General features: G+C 37.6%; 1 protein-coding gene across 2 annotated transcripts in view; it reads right to left on the bottom strand.

Moving 5' to 3' along the window:
* Positions 1–17,928, bottom strand: part of SLC25A12 (solute carrier family 25 member 12) — a 128,070-nt gene that overhangs the window by 26,188 nt on the left and 83,954 nt on the right. For both annotated transcript variants that reach the window (XM_047869897.1, XM_047869896.1), the window contains 5 exons: positions 17,276–17,360; positions 11,132–11,213; positions 9,736–9,894; positions 6,092–6,144; positions 5,552–5,632 (listed from right to left, as the gene is read on the bottom strand). In XM_047869897.1, the coding sequence (XP_047725853.1) occupies positions 5,552–5,632; positions 6,092–6,144; positions 9,736–9,894; positions 11,132–11,213; positions 17,276–17,360 (460 nt within the window). The remainder of the gene's footprint in view (positions 1–5,551; positions 5,633–6,091; positions 6,145–9,735; positions 9,895–11,131; positions 11,214–17,275; positions 17,361–17,928) is intronic.

Raw genomic sequence — 17,928 nt, 5'->3', positions numbered from 1 at the left:
GCTCAGTCGGTTGAGCGCCCGACTTCGGCTCAGGTCACGATCTCGTGGTCCATGGGTTCGAGCCCCGCGTCGGGCTCTGGGCTGATGGCTCGGAGCCAGGAGCCTGCTTCCAATTCTGTGTCTCCCTCTCTCTCTGCCCCTCCCCCATTCATGCTCTGTCTCTCTCTGTCTCAAAAATAAATAAAGGTTGAAAAAAAAATTTTTTTTAATAAAAAATAAAAAAAAAAATAAAAAGTTGGCTAAAGTTTGCAATGAAGATTTAAAATTTAAAAATGCATACCCTGTTTTATTTCTTTTCCCAAAGGTTATATTCTGCTTCCAAAGTGAAATGTTCTGCTGTTGATTCTCTGCTGCCTTTAGAAAGTAAGAGCAGCCTTGGGGCACCTGGGCGGCTCAGTCACTTAAGCGTCTGACTTCGGCTCAGGTCATGATCTCGTGGTTCCTGAGTTCGAGCCCCACATCAGACTTTCTGCTGTTAGCCCAGAGCTCACTTTGGATCCTCTGCCCCCTCTCCCTCTGTCCCTCCCCACCACGCACACTTGAAAATAAAAGAAAGTAAGAGCAGCCTGTATCTTCGATCAAGAACTCAGAGTCAACAAAACTTCCATTTGGTTTTAAAAAGCGTGTGTGTTGGGGCGCCTGGGTGGCTTGGTCGGTTAAGCGTCCGACTTCGGCTCAGGTCATGATCTCATGCTCCGTGAGTTTGAGCCCCGTGTCGGGCTCTGTGCTGACAGCTCAGAGCCTGGAGCCTGTTTCAGATTCTGTGTCTTCCTCTCTCTCTGCCCCTCCCCTGTTCATGCTCTGTCTCTCTCTGTTTCAAAAATAAATAAACGTTAAAAAAAAAAAAAAAAAGTGTGTGTGTGTGTGTGTGTGTGTGTGTGTGTACACATGCAGATGAGCATGTGTATGAGAACACTAGAAGGAAATATATACCAAAATGTTAACAATGAAAAATAAAACTGTCATTTAATAATCTCTATGCTCAGGGCAAAAGACCCTAAAAAATTAAGGTTAACAATTTGTGTGAAAGATCGAAGACCTAAATGTAAGAGCTAAAACTATAAAATTCTTAGCAGAAAATGGGTATTAATCTATGTGATCTTGGATTAGGCAATAATTTCTTAGACATTACACCAAAAGCACAAGCAACAAAATATAATTAAATTGGACTTCATTAGAATCAAAGTCCAATTCTCCAAAGGACACAGTCAAGAAAGTGAAAAATACTAGAAATCACATGTCTGGTAAGGGATTCTAAATATACGAAGAACTCTTATCACTTAATAATAAAGTGATTATTTTTAATCACTTTAATCACCCAGGGGGGCGCCTGGGTGGCTCAGTCGGTTAAGCGGCCAACTTCGGCTCAGGTCATGATCTCACGGTACGCGAGTTCGAGCCCTGTGTCGGGCTCTGTGCTGACAGCTCAGAGCCTGGAGCCCGTTTCAGATTCTGTGTCTCCCTCTCTCTCTGCCCCTCCCCTGTTCATGCTCTCTCTCTGTCTCAAAAATAAATAAACATTAAAAAATTTAAAAAAAAAACAAAAAAAACAAAAAACAGGCAAAGGTTCTGAAGAGACATTTCTCCAAAGAAGATATATAAATGCCAATACATTCTTAAAAAGATGCTCAACACTGTCAGTCATTAGATCACAACAAGGTAACATTCATACCCGCTAGGATGGCTATAAATCAATGACAAGGATGTCAAGAAATCTCAAAGCTCCTACACTGCTGGTAGGAACATAAAACTTGCAGCCACTTTGGAAAACAGTCTGGCCGTTCCTCAAAATACAAATTAGAGTTACTATATGACCCACCAATTCCACTTCCTGGGTATATACCCAAGAGAAGTGATGACGCATGTCTGCAGAAAACTTTTTACATTAATGTTCAGAGCAGCATTATTCATAATAGCCACAAAGTGGAAACAACCCAAATGATCAACAACTGATGAATCAATAAACAAAATGTGACATATCTACATAATAGAACACTATTCAGCAATAAGACCTGAGGCATTGATCCATGCTACAACATGGATGAACCTTGAAAGCATTATGCTGAATTTTAAAAAGCCAGACACGAAAAGCCACACGTTTTTCATTCCATTTACATGAAATATCCAGAACTGGTGAATCTGTAGAGATGGAAAGCTTATTAACGGCTGCCCAAGACTTGGCAGAGGCAAAGAGGAAAGACTGATGGGCGACAGCTAGAGGGGACCAAGTTCCTTTTTGGGGTGATAAAAATGTTCTAAAATTGACTTTGGTGATAGCTACACAACTCCGTGGATATACTAAAAACTGCTGAGTAGTACACGTTAAAGTGGGGGAATTGTAGGGTATGAGAATTATATCTTAATAAAGCTGTTGCTTTAAAATATTCCTGAAACACGGCAGGCATTCAATGAATGAGAGAATAAATAAAAAATGAATAAACAGAAACAAACAGCAAATATTGCTACATTTCACTGAGTTTTTAGTTTCTTCAATTCAAGCTGAGAATAATGAGAAGATGCCTATAAAGTACAAGTCCAGTACAAGATGCTTAAGAAATGGCAGCTATTATGATGAATTATAATCATAAGCATGTATTTTCTTTGGTGATATGTAGGAATGAAGCAAATCACAATAAGAAATTCTACTTTCAAATTGCCACAGAATATGATTAGACTTAAGATTAAGTTTTATCTGGTGAGAATGATCAGCAACTACCCTTTTTCTATGAGACGTAAACATATCCTAAGTCTGGTTTCCTTCACAGGAAAAAAGAAGCTAAATCCTTCTCAGCCTTGATGGCTGGTTTTGAATCAGAATGAATAAATGGAAGAATGAATAAATGGAAATATACCAAATATGAATAAATATGGATTTGAAACAAAAGTGGTTTGAATCCTAATTTTACCATTTACTAAGTACTGGATCTCACTTAGGTTTCTTTTCTTCACCTCTAGGTGGGAATGATAATGAGATAGTTAACGCCTATAAAATGTTCAGATAGGAAAAGTCCCTACTGCTTGCTCATTAGCAATCTTAGCACATTAGAGCTACATTAGAAGCAAAAACCAGTAATTATATTAATATTTTAGTTGGGTGACAGGCTTATAGATGCTCATTTTATTATTACTCTTTAGATTTATATAGTATGTACTCTTTGGCATGTATCAAATACCATATTTTTAAAAAATCGGTCATAAAACAAAACAAACAACAAAAAATAAGGTCTAAGGACCAGGTACTTTTATTTCTTGGTCAATTCATTATCTAGTCAATGAACACCATTTTTCCTAGAGGGCAACAGTCATTTTCACAGCAGAATTTCTCTCCATTATATATAGGCAACTCAAAGCCCAAGTCCTAGATGATCCTTCTGCTGGGGAAAAAACGAATAATGACTGCTCAGTTTGAGCCATTTCCTCTGAAATAATCTGCATTAGGCTAACATGTTTTGCATTAGGTTAACACAAGGTAGGTCTTTAAAACTGAGTGATTTTTGGAAAAACATGAGCACTGTTCTTAGCTGGTTGCACTGACAGCATTCAGCCAAATACCCACAGGGACACTGCACTTTAGATCACCACCACTAGCCAGGATGGTGAGAGTTCTCACGATCAGGCGCACGGGTAACCACTCTTCCCAGTGTTTATCTGGTGGCTGTCTATCAGGTTTTGTTCGGTGAAGAGAGAATTCCTGTATTCCACAGTGGCTGATATTCTTTACACAGAGACTCACTCATTTCATTTAAGGCCTTATTCTCTGTTGAAATACATAGACCTTTGGGAGAACTGGCAGATTACGCCTTAACAATCATTTACACTGTAGTGTAATTGAATTCATCAATACAAACTCAGTAATTACACATTTTCTTTCCTCCTCGAATGAAGAAGAAATTTAGAAAAAAGAGGGCAGCAAAAAATGTTTGAGATGAAGAACTGTGGACAACCTCATCGTTCTGCCTACAACCCAACCTGTCTATTTTTCATGCTGTCAATTTCCAACTAGACAATCCATCAAAGCTCTCAGAAAGAAGTCACGATGAAAGAAGAAATTTAGAGTGTCAGCACAACCCTCAAGGCACCCCAGACTTCAATAGAAATTCCCAAAGTTCAAACCTAGAAACAGGGTCCATGGTAGGAAAAACAAAGGAACCAAATATCTGATTACAGTTTAACCACCTAGGTCACATGTCAGACATGGGAACAGGTCAGTTTCATGGGCAAAAACCTCTGGGTATTACAAATGGAAACAAATAATTAGCTACATGGGACAGAAAGAGCATGACTCAGGATATTTCTGGCAAGTGTACACATGAGCAGTTGCAAAACTAAGGAAATTTCTTAACCAAACTAAAACTAAAACTGAGAAAAAGAATATTTACAATTTGCAAACATTCTCTCATGACAAAAGAAATAATTACAGCATCTAGTTAGGGTAAAGGAAGAAGAGAAACTATATTTTTTGTGATCTGCTTAAACAAAGGTCTTATTCTATGTTTGTTATTTGTCCTTCATGAAAAAAGAAAGTCAGCCAAAGAGGTGAGTTTTCTTCCTGAGAATGTACTTGGGTGGGCATGTGTACAAGCATACACACAAATGGACATACATACATATGTACATATGTACACACACACACACACACACACACACACACAAAGAGCCCAAGTCACCTCTTCAATAGGAACTTCAATTGCCCAAAGGTGAGGACCCAGGTATGTACCAGGCTGACAAATCTCATCAAGAAGAATCCAGAGCAGCCCCTCTCTCTGACCCTCAGGGCATCTTCTCTGAATTAAAAGTTGCAAAGGTCACTGACCTTATCACCTCAAGTTCCACTAACAACTGAGGAGGGTTTAGCCAGGATTGTCAGCCAATTCAACTGGAAATTATTAAGGGCTTCAGGGACAAAACGGACTAAATAAGTCTTAAATTGTGTATTAACAAATTTGAAATGAACACCACAAATAAAATTAGTTGAGCTACAAACTTAGATTAGAGAATTGGTCTAAATCCAATGTTATACTCACATTTTAAAGATAGAAACCTTTGTGCTCTAATTAAATATAATCTGAAACTCTGCATTCAGAAATGTAATAGCCTTAACATAATTACAGTTGTTTGCTATAACCTCTGGTCCCTAAAGAAGGAAAATTATAATTATACCACAATGGTTTACTCAGTCCTACACCTGAAATATAAGAGCTCAATTAATCAGTCATCTCACACTTAAACTTCCAGACAATATAAATGTATGGAAACCCTATCCACTACTCTATTTTCTATAATATTTAAGAATCAGAATCAGAACTTTACAAAGTGTGGAACATAATGTCAGGAGCTTCTCAGAGTTAGAGCTGACAAAAATACTACCTCTTTTCTGCACTTAAAATCAGTTAGATCATGCAATGAAATTAAAAAGCATTCCTTATTATCACTGAGAAAATCTTAGAAACCCTTGAGTTCAGAAGGAATGTCACTCAGATATTATACCTAATGTGCAAAAAAGGTTAAAGGAACATACTTGTCATGAGAGATGCCCAGTATTAATACTTACACAACCTCCAGCAAGAATTTCTGCTAAAAGTGGAATGGAGCCATCTCTTCTGGTAAATTTGTCCCGGACAAAATCATTAACCTAATCAGAAAGACAACATCAGTTAACTAGAATTCTCAACCATTTCCTCTAATGGCATGTTATTCATTTTCCAAGTCATCAAAATATTTGTCTCATGATAAAATTAAAAATTATCACATCGGGCGCCTGGGTGGCTCAGCTGGTTAAGTGTTTGGCTTCAGCTCTGGTCATGATCTCGGTTTGAAAGTTCAAGCCCTGCATCAGGCTCTCTGCTGTCTACACATAGCCCACTTCGGATCCTCTGTCCCCCTCTCTCTCTGCCCCTCCCCTGCTGGTTCTCTCTCTCTCTCTCTCTCTCTCAATGTAAATAAACTTTTAAAAAATTATTAAATGTCTACATAAAAGTTTAAAGTTTTACAAATGTCTTGATAGTGTGCCAGTCTCAGCAGCAGCACCATTAATTTTTGGCTTAATGATAATCTAAACAAAAGACGTAAATTCAAAGAGAAAGATACTTACAGTCAGTTTAATGGCCTTTTCTGGAGCAACCCCTATAAGCTGTGGTATCAGACCTAGGTAAACAGAAAGAAGCATTAACAATATGAATGTACTAAACATGAACATACAAGCCCAACAAGCAACGGTTTCCCTCATATTATTAATGCATCAAACATTTTAGGGTTTTCATTAAAATATGGAAAAATGGACTATCCTAAAAACTCTGTACATGTATACAATACTGATGTGAAATATAATGTTATGCTTTCTTGAGGCTATAAATCCTTTTCTTTTTTTTTTTTTTTTAATATATATATTTTTTCAACGTTTATTTATTTTTGGGACTGGGAGAGACAGAGCATGAACGGGGGAGGGGCAGAGAGAGAGGGAGACACAGAATCGGAAGCAGGCTCCAGGCTCCAAGCCATCAGCCCAGAGCCTGACGCGGGGCTCGAACTCCCGGACCGCGAGATCGTGACCTGGCTGAAGTCGGACGCTTAACCGACTGCGCCACCCAGGGGCCCCTATAAATCCTTTTCTTAAGCATGCTTCCTTTAAAGCCTAATTATCTAACACCTCTCAAAAAGTATGTGAGCGAGGAATGGAGACCATGGATCTTCTCTACTCCTGAACATTGCCAATAACAATGTAACCAAATCCCCTCCCTTTACAACCAACAATATACAAACATAGACAGGCACTTTAAAGAAGCCAATGTTGTATGCTTGGAAAACCTCTGCAAAGCCTGCTGTTGAAAAGACCCAGATTTTGCCACAAATGCTGCTACCTATATAATAGCATATAGTGGTTTGGTTATTACAGAACACCAACTTGCATAATTTTCTCTTTATAGAGAAAACCAGAATTCAGTACCATTTATTTTAAAGGAAGCCAAAACTGCAAAGAAAAATGCAGTTTTAAGTATCATTTAATGGATATCTTTTACAAACAAAAACATATGCCTGCTACATTCTTATTTACTAATGTATGTCAAACTTAAGACATTTCTAAAGAATCTTCTTAAAACAAAGGAAATCATTATTCTTAGAAAGCTAAATTTCCCAGGCTGGCTGCAAACTGCAAAAGAAAAAAATATATAAACAATTCAACATCTGTAGATATTCATAAGGCTCAGCTTTGTAAAGCACACAGATTACTCAAATTGTTGGCATACATTTTTTGCATACATTTTTTAAAGATGCTAACAATAAACATTCTATATCCTTTAAATCACCCAGCCAAGGGGGAGTTATGTATGTGTTTGCACACTCACTGCTGATCTTAAGCCTACTTTGAGGATACTGCTGAGTGATTTTCTAAGAGTTGAGAGCCAGCAAGTAATCATACATACAGGCTACTGTCAGTCAAACTGAATTATCAATGACAAACACAAATCTGCACACACCTTTAATGGGTAGCAGACTGATTTAAAAGAATAAATCAGCAGATGGCAGTCTTAACTTTCTAACCTTCATGATTATGAGGCCCTATTACTTTTAATCTAACTTCCATACAACCATGTCAGCATGTGTATTTGTTTTACAACTTGCCTCAATAAGGCTCATGGAATTTTAATAAAGTACTGATTTATGTCATTTTATCACTGTTGCCTGCAAAGAAATTTAGGCTAATCTGTCAACAATTTTGTCAATCATCTGACAGAATAATGGACCAGTTCTAAGCCATATATGACAATCTCAATAATCATAGTGTTCACATACAGGACTCCTACAATCTTCTCCCTAACACAAGAGTCTCTCATTTAGGGGCGCCTGGGTGGCGCAGTCGGTTAGGCGTCCGACTTCAGCCAGGTCACGATCTCGCGGTCCGGGAGTTCGAGCCCCGCGTCGGGCTCTGGGCTGATGGCTCAGAGCCTGGAGCCTGTTTCCGATTCTGTGTTTCCCTCTCTCTCTGCCCCTCCCCCGTTCATGCTCTGTCTCTCTCTGTCCCAAAAATAAATAAATGTTGAAAAAAAAAATTAAAAAAAAAAAAAAAAAAAAAAAAGAGTCTCTCATTTAAAGAACTGATTTTATCAGCTCACATCCTGGATAACGCTAACAATCCCTCCACCTCTCCCCCACCCCTAAACTTGCTATATTGGACTCATTTCATTAACATGACATCTCTCCCAAATGAAATTTTGTATAAGCATCCATCCATTGAGAAGGTTAAATTGTGCAGTATATATCTAGGTTACTTCTGATAGAGAAAAAGTAAACCAAGGAGGAAGAAAGGTCATTTTTCAACAAAGAAAGATTGGAGATGACAAAGAAAAAAAAAACCCTTAGCACCACTCAGCCCTCATTAAATTCCTCATTAAATATAATCTAGATATGCAGGGTTTAGTACAGCTTAAAATAAGCATTCCCAGGCAGAGATCTGCATTCTGGACAACACACACCTTCCTCCCGTGGAGTACATGTGATACAGCTGGAATTCAGGGAGGTTAGAGTTCTGAATATTTGAGTAAAATTAACTACATTCATTCTTAGGAGCAGGGTATTTAAGCCTACTTTGATTTCAAAACCACTCTCTTTTCTTATTCTATATAAAATGCCAATAATGAACATCCTCATGACCCTCTCCTTTAACTGTATCAGAGATACATTTTTCACTTGAATATCTGCAAATAATGCTAACCAGAGGTGTTTTTTCCTCCTGTACATGAGCATAAGCTTTGTTCAGGTCCAGTCCTTCTTTCCAAGGAAGAAGTTCTAGACCAAACAGTTCAACAGAGCTCAGAGTGAGCTAGGGATTAATGAGACTGTGTGTGCAAACAAATAAGTAGAGTAAATTACAAAAATGCTCTGGACTTGAGCATGTAGAGAATATTTTCAAAGAATTCCAAGTGGCGCCCAAAGGGATTAAAAAATTAATCTCCCTCCCAAAGGAAACCCTAAATTCTAATGTGAAAACATGTACATGAAAGTCATTCCCTCTCCAAAGAGAACAAGTTCCTACAAAGCCGACGGGGGTGGGGAGAATTCTACAAGGGGGTTGTTGCCTCTGATGCTGACAGCACTGTGCTCAGCCTAGACTTGGTGGTAACATTCTCTGCAAAAGAAAATCTCTCTGCTTTTACTCACAGTGCCTCTGAGCTAAGGGGAGGAAAGGAGACAGAATGAGACATGAAGCCAAGCGTTTTCTTTTATTCATTTTTTTTTTTTTTTCTAACTTCAGATGACTCACTGGAAAAAAAGACTTGTGAATGGTCTCCTTGGAAGAGACAAACACATTTGATATCTCTTTCAATTGAAACAAGTGCAGAGAGGGTAAACTCACTTTCAGCTAACTGCCTGGCTTCTATTTCACAGAGCAGAGGCATATCTCTTTTCTCCAACTCTTTGAGAAAAGCAGCTCTCTGTTTCTTAGCTGTCATCCTTTACTCCACTTGCAGACATGTGCCTGAGTTTGTCAGAGCACAGTGGCAACAGAATTTGGATTCCATGAAATACACACATCAGGAAGAAATAAAGGCCTTGTCTACACACATATTGCTAGTTACCAGCAAGAATGTAAAAAGGGAAACAAGCAACAAGAAAATTAAAAGAGAGAAACATCTCTACTCTGACTGGACAACACACTTTTTTCATAATCAAGGTGTTAAAATCTGCTGCTGCTGAGATAAAACCACTAACTTCAGCAGCTAAGATACAGTTACTCACCCCGGTAGAGTCCAAAGAAGCCCTCATAACGCAAGACTTTCTTAAAACAGTCAAAGCTGTTTTTGTACATCAGCTCCCCAACAACAGAGCCAGTGCCACGCTGGTTTTGCATGCGGGTCTTCACCAGATCTATAGGATATACTGCAGTGGCTCCCACAGCTACAAAGAAAACAAGTTTTACCCTTAGAAGAGAGCGCAATTAAACGGAGGCTCTTTAAGGACAACAAATCTCATCTCAAAGGACTAGAAAACAAAACACGGTATCTATTCTCACAAAAGAGACTGTATGTTATTCTTCCTTCTTCCATACACTGCTGAAGGATGACAGGCTAGCATTTGGGACCCATAAATACAGCTGCTTCAGAGAACAACTGCGTGCATTTTCAAGTCATTACCAGCGTTAAGTCATCAAGACTTGATTTCCACAACATGAAACTATTATATATTTCTTTATACTTTCCATTCAATGCCTAAATATTATACCATTTACCCTTTAAAATAACCATATGTGTAGAAATAGGTAGCTATAATTTTAAAACTTAGTTTACTAAAGCATTTTGGTAAATTACTCTTAGTTATGACCATAATATTGGAACCACATCTCAACATGACCCTATCCCTTTGTACAGAATTTGTGTTTTTTGGCTTTTTTTAATGCCAGGATTTAGGATTTCTGACACTGGAAAAATTATAAAATGAAGTGGAGTGTTATTTTTCAACTGTTGAAAACCAAAACATGTTCTGCAACTTCTAAAACTGAAAAGGAAAAAACAATAGTTTCATCAGTTCAGGCTTGTTTTGAAAAATCATAAGCATTTTAATCACACCTCCTAGGATCTTCTCAACAAAGCTACTTCAGATTCTACACATTTTCTATGGAAAGATGTAAGAAAAAAAAAAGTCTCTCAAATGTTGCCTAGGAGCAGGGACTAGGGGTTCATTTTAGCAAATATTAACTACAAGTCTAGATAATTCTTTAGCCAGTAAAGAGGGAGAGGGAAAAAAAAAAATACAAGTAGCAAAGCTACAGTGAATCAATCACTTTAGGAGGCTGTTTTGTTTTGTAAGGTTCTGAGATTTGTATACCTGCCTCACCCCCAACACCATTATTCCATTTCTTGACACTGTCTTCACAGGATAATTAAGGCGAGTGCAGCACGCATGCAGACTTTCACTTTACTACAGGGGTTTGTCCTGAAGACACACTGGAGCCAGAGGGGCCACAGCTGTGCTGCGACAATCCTCTCATCACAGGTAGAAATAAAGGACACTGCAGAAAGCTCTGTAGTTATGACCCGCAGGAACTAGAAACTGCACCTTTGCTGACCTGTCTCGGTCTAGTGAGATAGTACTGAATTAACACAAGCTTGAGACAGCACACAGACATGTCACTCACCTCCAGCAACTGAGCCCAGAGTGAATCTGTAAGCAGACTCGGCAATCTGGAGCCAGATCGGCCTGCCTAAACCGTGCGATTGCTGCAGGGAGGAAAAAATAGGTAAAGACACTTGGAAAAGTATATGGCAAATAAAAAAGACTACAATTCAGCTACTTATGATTTTAAAATAGATACCTCGATTAACCTAAGAGACACAGTTGCCTTCTTCTCGCCCCGTTTTTTAATAAGCCTATTAATACCTGATTTCTCTAATATTGGAGAATACACTATCATTCCAGAGAAGTGAATCTTTCGGGTAAATAAATGTCTCGAGTAAAAATTCTTTCCCCCTTCTTCAGCTAACTTAAAATTTTAAAATATTTCAAAAATGGGGGCACCTGGGTGGCTCAGTCAGTTAAGCACCCAACTTCATCTAAGGTCATGATCTCACAGTTCGTGAGTTTGAGCACTGCATCGGGCTTGCTGCTGTCAGCATGGAGCCTGCTTTGTATCCTCTGTCTCCCTCTCTCTGCCGCTTCCCCGCTCTCACTCGCTCTCTCTCAAAAGTAAACATTAAAAAAATATATTTCTAAAAGGTACACAAACTATCTTGATTCCTAAATCAGAGAATACTGATGATAAAAAACACCTTCTCTAATGACTGAAAGTCATCAGATTCCTAGGTCCATCAATTACTGCATCAAGATCTAATGCACCTGTTGGTGCTATCTTCCCATGCCTCAAGGCCATTACTTCTTTCACCAACAGCCTCCTGGTTGGATTTGATTTGGCCACCTATCGCCTCTTTTCTTAAGGCTGGAGCAGTCACACAACTAGGATTGTTATGTATATGTAGGTGAAGCAAAGTCAAATGCTTCTCTTTGGGACTAAAGTGAAAAACTTTAATAACTACAGTTTTAAGAGTTCAGAGCCTTGGCCCCCTTACTTCTGGCTTTACAAGGTCACCACTGAGGTTATCACTAGTTAACCACATATTTCTGAACCATGTTACTGAGCATTTTCTTTCCTAGACCTATGTATTTTCCAGCTATACCTATCCAACGAAAGGCTTTAAAAAATAAGTCTCTGGGGCCTGGAGCTTACTATTTTTTAAAGGCTTTAAATCATTCTGCTATGTAGTTAGGCTGAAAACTATCCTAGCTACTCACATTTATAGTTACAACATAGGATTTATGATGATAACAATGCAAAGGAAAAAACCCTATTGTGACTCAGAATGTTATTTCATAGGTAACCCACAACATAAAGGATCTAAAATAATTTGTCTATACAGTCTGCCAGTCTTGTTCTTTAATATATTCTTTATGAAAACAGCAGTTATGCTGCATAAACAGTTTGAAATGAAAGAATAAAATATTTGGTTTATTATAAAGAAAACTTGAAAAATATTAACTTGGAATGAGCTTTTTTAAAAAACCTGCATAATAAAAAGCTTAGATACGCTCATTAGAATAATTTAATGGAGAGGGAATCCATGCCTAAAATCTAAAAGAAAGAAAAAAAGCTAGTCTACTCTGACTTGCTTTCATCTGTACAACCTCTTCAAAGCTCAATTAATCAAGATAAATATGACAAACCTGGATATTTACAAATAATTTGAGAAGCAGCCTATAGAAAGGTTTTATTTGGTTGTTTTGTAAATCTTGAATCACAATACACATCTTTTCAGTTTTTAACCAAAGCATGTGATACCTAAATGTTTAATGTTTGATTGTGATCTCTGTAGGCAGAGATCTTTTAAAAGCTCTTTATGCTTAAAAAAGAAAAAAAAAAAAAGCTCATTATGCTTGCCAGTGCTGTGGTTCAACAAATTCTATAGTAAAAAGGAAAATAAGTAATATATGATGAAAAGTCAAAATGAAACCCAGAGAAAACCCTTGGCAAAAAAAAAATTATTTCAAATATCAGTGCATATTTTATAAAGCTCAACTATCACAATATACTAACTTTATTATAATCCATTGCGTGAAAGTATATACCTATTATGTACAAAACTGAATTTAGCATGTGGAAGAAACCATCATGAAAACGGTGGAAAATTACAGAGTAGTACATTATCATGATCTTGTAGGAAATACATTTTTTCCTACCAAGTTAGCCCAGACAATTGCATTGCCATCCATTGTGTTTAATTTATGTACTGTAACAAAAGTGAGCAATAAATTGAAACTGATATTTATATTTGAAATCAAATAAGGGAAAGAGTAGGATATTTTAACAAAACCTTAATATAAGCATAATTTTGATTCATTCATAGAAGAGCAAATGGGCCATCCAAAAAGACAATTACTTTTTGTTCTCTTTATCACTACAATAACAACACTAATTTTAGACTGTTTAGAGATTTACTATCTCCCAAAGGGTGAAAGTACTTTACCAAGCAGCACTCAAGACTTGTGCTCTAATGCAGCCATTGGGGGGCCCAATGTTTCTCAATCTTCTGTAAATAAACTCCCTTTGAGACCATCAGGATGGTCTAACCCACAGTGAGACCACAAAGTACTAATTTCTCAGTCAGTCCACTGTGCATTTAAAGGTAAGATGGCCATACTAAGGACAGGACAAGTGACAATAAAGGTCTCATAGTGAGATGGGGAATAAGCAGACATGTGGCCCTAGTCACCCCACTGCATTCTCCACCATTATTTAAAGTAAATAGTTTCAACAACCATTTATGAATGAATACTCCTGCCAACCAAAGATTATGATTTCATTTATAAATTATATACATGATCCATCGTACTAATATCTATATAAATCTAAGTAATAGGTTTTATTAAATTACACATAATATGCATTGTACACTTGATCTTAGCCAAAAGGGCAAAAAGCGATTGCATTGTAAACATCTACAAAAGTAAAAGTTATAAAAGAATGAGATCAGAGGTGCCTGGGTAGCTCAGTCAGTTAAGTGTCCAACTCCAGCTCAGGTCATGATCTTGCAGTTTGTGAGTTCAAGCCCTGCGTGGGACTCTGTGCTGACAGCTTGGAGCCTGGAACCTGCTTCAGGTTCTGTGTCTCCCTCTCTCTCTGCCCCTCCCCCACTCATGCTCTGTCTCAAAAATAAATAAACATTAAAAAACAAAAAGAATGAGATGGTATAAAATAATTTTCAAAAAATTTTATTTTCATTTACTAAACCAAAAATCTTTTTGATATCACGTCAATGTATTATATTAACTATGTTCAGTTAGTTTTTTAAATGTTGATTGAACAAAGCAAGGCTAACCAGTTACTTCTAATACTGTTTCAAAGATAGCACAGTGGAAAACACAGTGTGTGTCTTCAAGGTAAAGATAAGTTAAGAGTCTGTTTCTTGGACAGCAAAAATATTTTTAACTTCTAAAAACATGCACATAAAACTTTATCCCAAAATGGAATTTCTCAATTACAAAACTGGGTGAAAACAGGCCTCATTCTCATAGATTTATTATTTTCAATCATGTCTCCTTTCAAAAAAATATGTTGAACTAAAACTCAAATAAGGGCTATGATCCCAAAAAAGAATGAAATTACCACTATTTTTTATTAATATAAAAAGCCTCTCCTGTGTTCATCACATATATTTTCTTTACCCTCTCTCTTCCTTTACAAAATGTTTATGGATCAGTCAGTGAAGCATCCAATTTCAGCTCAGGTCATGATCTCAGTTTGTGAGTTCGAGTCCCATGTCAGGCTCTGTGCTGACAGCTCAGAGCCTGGAGCCTACTTTGGATTCTGTCTCCCTCTCTCTTTGCCCCTCCCTCACTTCTGTTCTGTTGCTCTCTCTCTCAAAATTAAATAAGCACTTAAAAACTAATTTTTTAGGGGCGCCTGGGTGGCGCAGTCGGTTAAGCGTCCGACTTCAGCCAGGTCACGATCTCGCGGTCCGGGAGTTCGAGCCCCGCGTCGGGCTCTGGGCTGATGGCTCAGAGCCTGAAGCCTGTTTCCGATTCTGTGTCTCCCTCTCTCTCTCTGCCCCTCCCCCGTTCATGCTCTGTCTCTCTCTGTCCCAAAAATAAATAAACGTTGAAAAAAAAAATTAAAAAAAAAAAACAAAAAACTAATTTTTTAATGTTTATAAGCCCTACAAAATCCTATGAAAACTGAAGGATTACAGTGTGTTTTAATTCTTAGCTAAAAACATCTCTAACTATAAACACCCAAATACGCAAATGCCTTTTGGCCTCTGCCCTTATTAAATAGCATTTGTTTATTTTTTTAAATACAATATGGTCAGTAAGTTTTTCTCAAGCTTAGCTATCACTGTAACTTATGGTTCACTTGTATTCAGGTATGTAAATTAATGTAATTAATGCTATGGATTTCACTTCATGAATATTCATAAGTAGAACGCTACTGTAGCTGTCATGCCTGTTAATGACTGTGTACTGAATTTTTAGCATTTAGACTGAAAGAAAATACTCAACACTAAGAAGATCGCCTACCGTGAGCAAATGGGCCAAAGGAAAAGGCACTTTCCCTTAAGTTATGATTATGATCATGAAGGTGATATTTAACAAGATTAATTAAGTGTTTTTCAAAGCAAAATAAGAGTTGAGAATCTTAACTGATTTTTAACCTGTTCCCTAAGCACATGTGTATGATAGGAAATGACTTGAGACCTCATTTGGGTAGCAGAAAGTTCTTCTGCTTTTGTTGTTGAACATACCTCAATCTATAAATGAGAATGACCTAGAGCAAGATCATGCCACAAGTCAAGCTATGTGCCCAAACCACACTACTTCAGGTAGTATGTCAATCCAATGAAGAGAGCTACCTCTTCAAAACAGCATACTATTAATGGAGAGAAGAAATGGAAAAGCTGAAGATTTTTAAACTGACTATACGAGGTGGGGGAGAAAAGAGCTAGATTTTAATACCTACTGAGAAGTACGATTGGAAAAATAAGGCTAGGGAAAATAGATTAACAAAATTATTTTGCCAGTAAATCACACCTGAATTTTAATTCACTATTCTTGGCCTTACAAAACAAGATTTAAGAGTGGGTGGGTTTTGTGTTCGTTTTGGTTTTTTGATACCACATGTAAGTAAAATCAGATGATACTTGTCTTTCTTGGACCTATTTCACTTAGCATTAATACCCTCTAGGTCCATCCAAGGTGTCACAATTGGCAAGATCTCATTCCTTTTTATGGCTGAGTAATATTCGTGTGTGTGTGTGTGTACCACATCTTTCTCATCCATTCATCTACTGGTGGACACTTGGGTTACTTCCATATCTTGGCTGTTGTAAATAATGGTTGCCAAAGGGAATGTGTAGGGCGGGGGTGGGGGGGTGGGGGGTGGGAAATGCAAAATAAAGGGGATTAAGAGGTACAAACTTCCAGTTATAAACTAAATCCATCACAGAGATGAAAAGTACAGCATAGGAAATATAGTAATGTTATAAGCTATTTATAGACACATAATACTGAAAAATATCTTTTGAAATGCAACTTTTTCAAATTTCTAGAGAAAATTTTCATAAATGTATACCACAAAATGTAAAATTAAATTCACTAAGCTCTTTAAATATTTCAATATCTCAACCATTTAACAATTTTATTAAATTTTATTATAAATCAATGAATTGGAATAAATCCATCTATTTTTTAAGGACCTGAGAACATACAGTGGAAATAAACTTTGATGGCAGCAGGTAAGAATTCTTTGCTACTAAAGAAGCTAAATTGTAAGGAGTTACAGATATATCTGGCTCATTACTTATATAGTTTTCCTGTGTTATTATTGTAATCTATAAAGCATGATCTCAGTGAAAGATGTACTTCATTAGAAGAATGTTTTGTATTTTTAAAGCCCTATAAATATCAGTCTAATTTTTCAAAGTGAACTTAACACTAATCTTTAAGTGTCACCACACAAGTGAAAGGAAGACTGCTAGTTCTAGGGAGGAGTCAAGCCCGTGTATGTCTGCACTCTTATTTCCCTTATCTTAATAAAGAAAAAAACACAAACATAAATTTAGGTCCCCATAAAAATAGTCCATGAGGGTGGGAATAACAGTTGTAATCTTTGAGCTAAGTAGAGATTTTTTTCTGGACAGTTTTTAATTTTCATAGCATTCAGGAACTTTAGGCTGTCATGTACATACTTTTTCAGCATTTTTGAAGGTGATTCTATTTATGAGACTCCTCCTACCTGTCTCTGAAGTTCTGCCAGGTTGTAAGGTAAGGCTCCCTCAGCCAACGGAGCTATTCTCTCAATATCTGCCAAAGTCAAGCGCCTTCAGGCAAAAATATGGGAAAGAAAAAACTGTTAGACACCAACAAACTCCTCATACCAAGATCATATTTCTTCAGAAAAAAAGAAGACGGGAAAAGAACTAGGTTTTTTTGTTTTTTTAACCTTTTTATTCATTTTTGAGAGACAGAGAGAGAGAGCATGAGCAGGGGAGGGGCAGAGGGAGAGAGGGAGACACAGAATCCAAGGCAGGCTCCAGGCTCCGAGCTGACAGCACAGTGCCCAGTGCAGAGCTTGAACCCACGAACCAAAAGATCATGACCTGAGCCAAAATCAGAGGCTTAAATGACTGAGCCACCCAGGTGCCCCAAGAAGCATACTTTAAAAAAAATTTTTTTAATGTTTATTCATTTTTTGAGAGAAAGACAGAGTGTGAGTGGGGGGGTGGGGGGCAGAAAGAAAGGGAGACACAGAATCCAAAGCAGGCTCCAGGCTCTGAGCTGTCAGCACAGAGCCTGACTCACGGCTCAAACCCACGGACCTCAAGATCATGACCCGAACTTAAGTCGGATCCTTAGCTGACTGAGCCACCAGGCACCCCAAGAACGATG

This window comes from Prionailurus viverrinus, chromosome C1 (assembly GCF_022837055.1).
Source record: "Prionailurus viverrinus isolate Anna chromosome C1, UM_Priviv_1.0, whole genome shotgun sequence".
Lineage (NCBI taxonomy): Eukaryota > Metazoa > Chordata > Mammalia > Carnivora > Felidae > Prionailurus > Prionailurus viverrinus.
This window is presented reverse-complemented; position numbering and strand designations above follow the sequence as displayed.